The 10,000-nt window shown below is 33.8% G+C and overlaps 1 protein-coding gene across 1 annotated transcript; it reads right to left on the reverse strand.

Annotated features, from left to right (window-relative positions):
- Positions 1 to 1,499: 1,499 nt before the first annotated feature.
- LOC134716519 (uncharacterized) lies at positions 1,500 to 3,595 on the reverse strand. Its single transcript, XM_063579528.1, has 2 exons — positions 2,942 to 3,595; positions 1,500 to 2,702 (listed from the first exon to the last, which is right to left on the reverse strand). Exons 1-2 carry the CDS (start codon positions 3,593 to 3,595, stop codon positions 1,500 to 1,502), a joined length of 1,857 nt encoding a protein of 618 aa, XP_063435598.1.
- Between the last annotated feature and the right edge of the window lie 6,405 nt (positions 3,596 to 10,000).

The raw sequence follows: 10,000 nt of genomic DNA on the forward strand, positions 1-10,000 counted from the left end.
GTGAAGCAAATAGAGACGTTTCAAAAGTGGCATCCACAGCAGGGAAGTTCTAAAAGGCGAGAGAAAAAATCACTCACCCGGCCTGTCATGCGAAATCCAACGTATAGCCTCAGTTTCAGAAGCCGTCGCTATGACATTCTTTTACAGAACAGTAGCAAGGGGAGAGTACTTAGTTTAACCAACTTTGCTGCTCACTGTTCTGAACTTTGCTTCCAAAATATATTATGTTTTAAGTTATAAAATCTATAGTAACAAAATCTATAAACTTTATCACTTCTCTGATGGTGTGAAAAATAACAAGTAAAAAAGAAAAAGAAAAGAAATGTCTACAACACCCGGTATTCCCAGGCGGTCACCCATCCAAGTACTAACCGGGCTCGACGTTGCTTACAGTGGAGATCACTTCTAACCTCTCATTAGAACTGTCAGAATAATCTGTCATAGAACTGTTCTAACCTGTCCTAGAACAGTTCTAGCTAGAACTGTTCTACCCTAGAACTGTTCTAGGTAGAACTGTCAGGATCAGTTCTAGGTAGAACTGACTAAATCGGTTCTAGGTAGAACTGTCAGGATCAGTTCTAGGGTAGAACTGTCTAAAACTGTTCTAGGTAGAACTGTCCAAATCAGTTCTAACCGTAGAACTGTCAGCAGAACTGACTAAATTAGCCAGGACTGTAGAACAGTTCTAAATGACGTCACTACAGTAAGGGCACTTTAGAATTTAGAAGAAATAAATCACTTTCAATTACTTTGCTATTTAATAGCAGATTTCCTATATTTTTTACTAATCAAACGTTACATGTACAAATATCGAAGTGAATTGAAGGTTATCCAACATATTGGAGAAACATTTTTATAAGATTGCATAGAAAACATCATTGTTTACGTTTCTTCTTTCCCCGTCTTTAACAGTCTCTTCATAAAACTCGAGCTGCATTTAATTCATGGAAGTTTAATTGGAAAATTAAATGAGTGTTGGAACAATACGAAATTTGATTATAATTTTACAAAATCAATTCTGCTGCTGAGGTATCACATGAGATGACGTATTAGGTCAGGTGATGTCAGGTTTGAAAGATGCCGATGAATGTGTTAAGACAAGTAATCTGGGTGGGTCTTGGGTGGGCATGTGATACCTCAGCAGCAGAATTGATTTTGTAAAATTATAATCAAATTTCGTATTGTTCCAACACTCATTTAATTTTCCAATTTTACAAAATCAATGCTGCTGAAGTATCCCATGAGATTTTAGAGAAACACATGAATTGGCAACACAGCCAGGTAAACATGAAAGCTCGGTACACCAACATGTTACGTGTCCATGAAAATATCTGAAAGTCCTAAAAGAACAATTACCTATCTCAAAGACTATATACCACACAACTAAATTTTGTTTGATGATTCTAAATTAAACAGAAATCATATATGTTAACTATTTATGTAATAATAAAAGAAACACATTTACAACATGCAATCACATAGTAAAACAATAGATAAATCTAATGATCATGACAAAAATAGTTATCAAGAAGTACTTTACTCAAACCCTTATTTTTGTTATTGTTTACTACAGGTTTGTCATAAAACTTTCTAAAAGTTGATTCTTTTTTCCAACCAGCTGATTTCATTATAACATCTAAAGAAATCCCTGCTTTTTTAGCAGATGAAGTTGCAGCTGACCTAACACTATGGGGCTTAAACAAGTTAATATCTAATCCTGCAAGTTTCATTGTTAATTTAATCCATCTACTTATAGTGTTTTTTGACACAGGTTTATGTGGTTTCATAGTCATAATAAATAACTTAGTATATTGTCCCCTTAATGATTTAGTTCTTTTAATGTACTCATTAAATGTATCCACAACACATAAAGATTTGTCTTTGTTGTATGCTGGCAAATGTATGTCTGATAAATGACTCCCTGGTTTCGAAGTTTTGATCAATTTTGTCACTTTTATAATTAGTTCATCATTATTAACAGTAATATCATTGATATCCATCAAATGTAAAGTTTGTGTTCTCTGAGCTGTTAATAAACTAAGTATCATGGTTAACTTTAACGTGAGGTTTTTCAAAGTCAACATATTTACAGGTGATAGAGTACATAAAAACTTCAACATCACATCAACGTCCCATGTCACTTCATATCTTGGTAAAGTTGGTCTTTTATTATATACACCTTTCATAAAACGACAAATTAAAGGATCATTCCCAATAGGATTGACTTTCCCACAATCCAACACTGATGATAAAGCTGATCGAGCTGTATTAATAGCACTGTATCCAAGACCTTTTTGAAATAGTTCTGTCAGAAATTGTAAAACTATAGAATTAGATGCTTTAAATGAATTAATTTGTCTTTTAACACAAAATTGCACCCATTTGTTGAGATAACTCCCATATTGCTTTTTTGTTGAATTTCTCCATGAGTCATATAAAATGTTTGTAGTGTCTGTTGGTAAGCCAAAACTGTTAAGTCTTGTCCTGATAAAGGAAACACTGCTAACTGCATTTTCTTTAACGGATGCTGCCTTGAAGGATCTGATGGATGAATCAACAGATTTTTCTTTGGTAGTATGTAAGATTGTCCGGCTATCAGATGAAGAATTTTTGCAAACCATGGTTGAGTCGTGAACATTGGTGCTATCAATATCAATGTTGCCTTGTCTTCTTCCACTTTCTGGAGTACTCTTCCAATTATACTGAAAGGAGGAAAAGCATAGCCATTATACATATTCCAAGAAAAAGAAAATGCATCAATTGCACACGCATCTGGATCCGGAATATATGAAACATACTTGTTCAATTGACAATTAAGTCGTGACGCAAAGAGGTCTATATTAATTGGACCAAATAGTTTTTGAATTTTCATGAAAATGTTTTCATTTAACTTCCACTCCATATCATCACTTAAATGTCTTGAAAGTTTGTCTGCCTCTACGTTAGTTTTCCCCGGCAAATGGCATGCACTTAACCAAATGCTTCTATTGATACACCAATTCCAAATATCTCTAGTTAACTCATTCAACTCATCCTTCCTTCCTCCCATATTATTTATATACTGAACCGCTACTGTATTATCCAAATATATTTTTATATGAATATTGTTTTTTGTAGCACAGAAACTTTTAAGAGTTAAAAAGGCTGCAAGAAGCTCTAACACATTTATATGTTTATCTTGTTCATGGTAAGACCAATGTCCCCCTGTTTTGGCCATAGCTAATTTAGGATGTTTAATCAGTCCTCCCCATCCTGTTTTTGAGCTATCAGATTGAAGAATCATACTAGGTTCTATTGTTAAAATAGGTTTGCTAGACTTCTCAATATTATTTATCCACCAAATTAAATGTTTGTGTATTTCACAATCCAAATACATTATCGCATCGTAATTTCCTCTATTAATCTTTAATGCTTTGTCTTTCTTTTGTTCAAGAGGTTTGACATAGAAGTTTGCATACTGGACTGCTGGTTCAGAAGCTACCAATTTTCCAATTAACTGAGAAAACTCTCTAATTGTTGTTTCCCATTTTTTAACAAACACTTTACACATGACTACAATAGTCTTTGCCTTTTCAGATGTTAATTTTACTGTCATTGTTATAGAATTAATAACAAAACCCAAAAAAGTTACTTCTTGACATGGATATAGCACTGATTTAATAGGGTGAATAGTAAACCCACATTGGTCGAGGAGATTACATGTGTCTTTAATGTTATCACAACAATGCTGATAAGTGTCACTAATGAGAAGACTATCATCTATGTATGCTACATTTAAATATCCATTTTTGCGAAGTGTAGAAAATATTGGTTTTAAAAGCTTAGTAAATATTCTCGGTGCACTTGCTAATCCGTTTGGGAGACAAGTAAATTGATATTTTGTCCCATTCCAATAAAATCTTAAAAATTGCCTATCACTATGTACAACATTAACCGAAAAATATGCATCCTTTAAATCTGCAGATGCAAACCAGACATTCGGTTTAATTAATTGTAATGCAGTTTTAAGTGTTTCCATTTTAAAATGGTGATATTCAACTTGTTCGTTTAATTGTCTCAAGTTTAATATCAACCTATGAGACCCATCTTTCTTCGGTCTGATAAATATGTTCGAAATAAATTCTTGTTTGTTTATGTCCTGGATATTGACTTTTTGAACAACATTTTTTAGTACAAATTTTTCAATTTCTCCATTAATTATAGACTGTTCTGATTCATTAAATTTAATTGTTCCAGGTAACTTGGTTTGTTGCGGTACAGTGTCAAATTCAATTTTGTAACCTTTAACCAAACTAAGAATCCAATTATCTTGTGTAAGCAATTTCCAGCACCCCAAAAAATTACGTATTTTCCCTGCAATAAAATTGTCAGGAGTGTTCATAAATGCACATACATGTAACTTTAAATCAGTTTGTGAACTTACATGTTCAAAAGATTCACATTCCATGTCAACAGGATTTAATGTCTGTCTTTCTTCTTGAAGTTGTTCCTCATGACTGGTCTTTTCCCTAAAAAATGATCATTACCATGAGAGAAAGATGGTCTGAAGCTGTTATTCTGCGATTTGAATCTGAACCGATTCTCTGGTATTGTATAGGGAGCAGAGAACCTGTTAGCTGTGAAACCAGTGTTTATTCTATGATCCTTATTATCTGTTGAGGTTGCTGGAAGGAAGGACTTCACCTTCCCTAGTTTTCTACCCATTCTATTGGCTATATCAACTTCTTTGACTTTGTCAACAAGACTATCACCGAATAGTTTATCAGATATTGGTGCATTATCGGGGCAGAGTGATCTATAACACGGCCTCAAATTGGTTTTGATTAATTGTCTGCGTTTAACATTTAAATCTGAATACGCCATCTGACTAAACACAAAGGAATCTTTTACCAGACTTAGTAACTCTCCAACTTCAGTTGGCTCGATGCCTTTGTTTGCCTTACTTGCATTAAGGAGCTTGTCCATCAATGTTAGTTGTGGGACCATTCCTTTGCATAAGATGCCCTGATTTTTCTGTATCATAATATCTACATTTTTTGTCTGCCTATTTAAGGTTTTCCATATTGGCAAATTGACATGTACTGGTGTCAATGCCTCACAGTTTTCTGGCCTCAAATACTTTTTAAGCATTGACTTAATTTTGTCCTCTGAAACTTTCTGTTTCATACCAGTGTTGACAATACCTGCCAAGGAATTTGAAACTTTCGGCCCTAGTTTGTCTTCCGATGACAAGAAATCTCCGAGAGATTGCATGAAATCGTCCTCATCATCTACCGGCATGTCCGTAGTACATGCATCTGACTGCACCTTGTCTGCATCATCACATAATTTGCCTAACGCCATGCCAACATCTTCATGTTCGGATTCATCTCCTGATTCACTATGATCAGTATTATCAACTACTTCTCTGTTTTTCATAGTTTCTTGCATCATAATTTGTGTTTGTATCATCATTTGATAGAGGTCCGGTTGACCGGAAGTATCATTGTTTTCATCTCGTGATGAACGAGAAGTGTTCTCCATGTTTACGTCTCGCGAGATGCGAGATTTCACGCTCTTTGCACTTGAGCTATGTTGAATCATATGTCTATCATTATAAACTCCGCCCTCTTCGTCAACGAGAACGTTTTCAATCATTCCTGGCACTAAAAAGTTCCCAGTGTCAGTTTCAATCATTACTATTTGTTCTTTAGACGAGCTGAGCTCAGATGAACTAGATTTTCGGGTTATACCGGCTGAGCCGTGCTGAGCAAACCCATTATTGTCACTGTCCGAATTGGACGCCATGTTGACCACACGGGTCGAACAGAAGCTGGAAAACTCTGAGAGTTTATGAAAGTGTTACCATCTAATTTTAGCAATAAATGCAATGCCAACGTTTGATATATATTCGAAATTAGTTCTTCAACAAGTTATATTAATCCCTAAACTCTCCAACAATCGTAATCACACTTATATCCCTTTCACTTACAAAAACAATCCGTCTCTTTCATTGACCTAAATACGCACTGACATCACCTGACCTAATACGTCATCTCATGGGATACTTCAGCAGCATTGATTTTGTAAAATCTTAATTTACCTTGTTTACTTGGATTTACATTCATCATTTAAGATTCTGTTTTGAAAAATGTTCAAACGAAAATTGTACAGTGGATGAATTATGGGATATTTTAACGAAAAAAGTGTTGTTAAACGTAAAGAAACTATGTAGGCTACATTTGCATTATCTCGTAAATAATCTGGGAGTGTGGAAGTTGGAACGTCAGAAAAATATACTCAATGTGAACATGAATGAAACATTTGTCACTGGACTTTAGGCTGCAAACAAAACCAATCATTTTCCTCCTTCAAATTATTCCAAGAAGAGAACTTCTCATACATGTACTTTTCATTTTAAAATAAAGTATATGAATCAGTCATGTGAGTGTTGGATGATGCCGTTAAATAGTTTTGTTTAAAAAAAAAACCATCATGAACTACACTGACTTAAAAAGTCACTTTTGTGACGATTCATTATTTAAAAAATTAATTTTGGATGTAACAGGTCTCTGATTGGCTGACGTTATTTTGTTATCAGCCCATAGATAAAAGTTAGTCATGTGACCGTTATGTCATCATCGTTTTTTTATGGTTTGCCAAGGTTTAAATTGGAAGTTAGAATTAAATTATAAGAAATGACTAATACTTTTTTCTGTCTATTTGAAATAACATAAAAAATGTGGTGCATGCACACTGTTAAAAAACCTGCTACTCGCGTTATTCAGTGTGCACCAAATTTTGTATGTTATTTCTTCATAGACAGAAAAAAATATTACAGTCATTTCTTAAATAATAATATTATCGATACAGAGTGGAAACAAGGGCACGCTAAATCGATTTTGAAATTTGGTATTGTCTTTATCATGCAGTATCTATCCTGACATAGAAATATTATTGGTTTACAATGAGGCCATACATGTATATATTTACATGATAAAGTATATATGTTCAGTTTTGGTTGATGCTGTCAAAAAATGTTGTTATTAAAACAACTCAGTCTGATATATCGAAACTACTGAAATTTGTTAGCAATTCAATATTTTGAATATAAAGAGAACATGCTGTCATTTGAATTATACTATCCATCGTGATTGGTTGTTGTCTGCTCTTTGGTCGGGTTGTTGTCGCTTTGACACCTTTTGCCATTTCCTTTCTCAATTTTATAAGTGATTTACAATGCAGCTACATGTTTATAATTATCTATATATTAAGATTTACATAATAAAGTGTAAATATGGTCAGTTTTGGTTGCTGCAGACACACAATTTTGTTATACCAGTCTGTCTTCGGTATGAAAACTACTGAAATTTGTTTATGATGCAATATTTTGCATGTTTTGATTAAAAAGAGGACACGCTGACACTGTTAATTGATGCAAAAGAAATTAGGTGTTCCAATATTTCTATCATTTATATTATATGTGCAGCTATATAGACTTGCTTAAAAATAGCAAATATGGTCAATTTTGGTTGATGCGATCAGTAGATTTTATTACACAACTCAGTCTAAAGTATGAAAACTACTGATATTTGTTTACGATTAAATACATTGAATAAAAAGAAGACATGCTGGCACTATAAATTCATTTGAACAAAGTTTTGAGGTCATTGTTTTCCAATATTGGTGTAACTTGTATATATTCCAGTCCCTCTTGACCTAAAATTATATCTGAATTACTGTGCAGCTATATAGATTTACAGAAAAAAAGAGCAAATAAGGTCAGTTTAGATTGATGTGGTCAAAAGATTTTATTACATGACTCAGTCTGAAGTATGAAAACTACTGATATTTGTTTACGATTCAATACTTTGAATAAAAGGAGGACATGCTGGCACTTTTAATTCATGCGAACAAAATTTTGAGGTCATTGTTTTCCAATATTGCTGTAACGTGTATATATTACAGTCCCTCTTGACCTAAAATTATAACTGAATTACTGTGCAGCTATATAGCTTTGCAGAAAGAAAGAGCAAATAAGGTCAGTTTATATATGAAAAAGAAGATGTGGTATGATTGCCAATGAGACAACTATCCACAAAAGACCAAAATGACACAAACATTAACAACTATAGGTCACTGTACGGCCTTCAACAATGAGCAGAGCCCATACCGCATAGTCAGCTTTGATTGATGCGGTTAAAAGATTTTATAACTCGACTCAGTCTGAAGTATGAAAACTATCGATATTTGTTAACGATTCAATACTTTGAATAAAAAGAAGACATGCTGGCACTTTAAATTCATGCGAACAAAATTTTGAGGTCATTGTTTTCCAATATTGCTGTAACTGGTACATGTATATTACAGTCCCTCTTGACCTAAAATTATAACTGAATTATAACTGAATTACTGTGCAGCTATATAGATTTGCAGGAAGAAAAACAAATATAGTAAGGTCAGTTTAGATTGATGCAGTCAAAAGATTTTATTACACAACTCAGTCTAGATCTGAAGTATGAAAACTACTGATATTTGTTTAAGATTCAATACTTTGAATAAAAAGAGGACATGCTAGCACTTTAAATTCATGCGAACAAAAATTTGAAGTCATTTTTTTTTCCAATATTGCTGTAACTTGTATAACTGTGCAGCTATATACATTTGCAGATAGAAAGAGCAAATAAGGTCAGTTCAGATTGATGCGGTCAAAAGATTTTTGTATAACAGGTCCATCCGAGGTATGAAAACTACTCGTAAACAGATATCACATTTGTTTAAGATTCAATATTTTAAATTAAAAGAGGACATGCTAGTATTATAAATTGATTGCAAATAAAATTTTGAAATCATTAATGTTTGCCAATATAATTGGTATCCTTGCCTAAAAATAAACTGGATTCCTGCAGTGTGCAGCTAAAAGTATATATAGATTTATATGAAGAAATCAAATATGGTCAGTTTAAGTTTGTAGTGGATCGATGGCAGATCCAGAGGGGGTGACCCCTTTTTTGGACGATCAATGCATTTGAATGAGGACATATAGTTGGACCCCCCTTTTTTTCCTGGGTTGGGACCCCCAACCCCCACCCCCTTTTAAAACTGCTGGATCCGCCGGAACAACGTATTACATTATAGATGGTCAGATAATTTTGTTATTTAAAACGAGCCATCCTGACTCCCGGAATGACAAATGTAAAACAATTGAAATATAATGCCCCCTCCGCCATATTAACGGCCTAATTTATGTTCAAAAAATGAAAGAAAAACAAATAATTTATGTAATACATCAACGAAAGAAAATCACTGAATAACAGGCTCCTGACTTGGAACAGTCACATATATGCAGAATATGGCGGGGTCAGTTAAACATGTTCTCTTGCCGACGAAAAATTTGAAATAAAACCGGCAAAATAGCAAAACTCTTTATAATATTAATCGCTATTTTGTCGAAGCCTTTATATTTAGTCAAAGATTTCTTAAAAATTATAAATCAATTCTAGCCGTAGAATTTATAACTCAATTTTAGCAGTAGGATTTATATATCAATTCTAGCCGTAGAATTTATAAATCAATTCTAGCCGTAGAATTTGTAATCGATTCTAACTGTAGAACTGTTCTAGAAGTAGAACTGACCAAAGATTTGGTCAGTTCTAGGTAGAACTGTCATGATCAGTTCTAGGGTAGAACTGTCAGGATCAGTTCTAGGTAGAACTGTCCAAATCAGTTCTAGCTAGAACTGACCAAGTCAGTTCTAGCTAGAACAGTTCTAACCTAGAACTGACTAAAAGGTGTCAGGCTGACAGTTCTACGTACTGTTCTAGAACAGTTCTCCTGACAGATTCTGACAGATTTAACGAGAGGTTAGAACTGATCTCCACTGTAACTTCGGTGATCGGACGAGAACCGGTGTTTTCAACGTGATATGGTCGTAGACACAGAAGTGTTAAAATTTTCGGTATATAAAGCTACGAGCTGCATGCCGCAAAACGTGTATAAAGCATTTTCTTTACAAAATTTA

Source organism: Mytilus trossulus, chromosome 4 (assembly GCF_036588685.1).
Source record: "Mytilus trossulus isolate FHL-02 chromosome 4, PNRI_Mtr1.1.1.hap1, whole genome shotgun sequence".
Taxonomy (NCBI): Eukaryota; Metazoa; Mollusca; class Bivalvia; order Mytilida; family Mytilidae; genus Mytilus; species Mytilus trossulus.

Coding starts and splice junctions, on each gene's coding strand:
- LOC134716519 (XM_063579528.1), bottom strand. CDS start 3,595: ATGACAGTAAAATTAACATCTGAAAAGGCAAAGACTATTGTAGTCATG. Junction 2,703..2,941: donor ATTTGCCGGGGAAAACTAAC/GTAGAGGCAGAC, acceptor TCCTCCTTTCAG/TATAATTGGAAGAGTACTCC.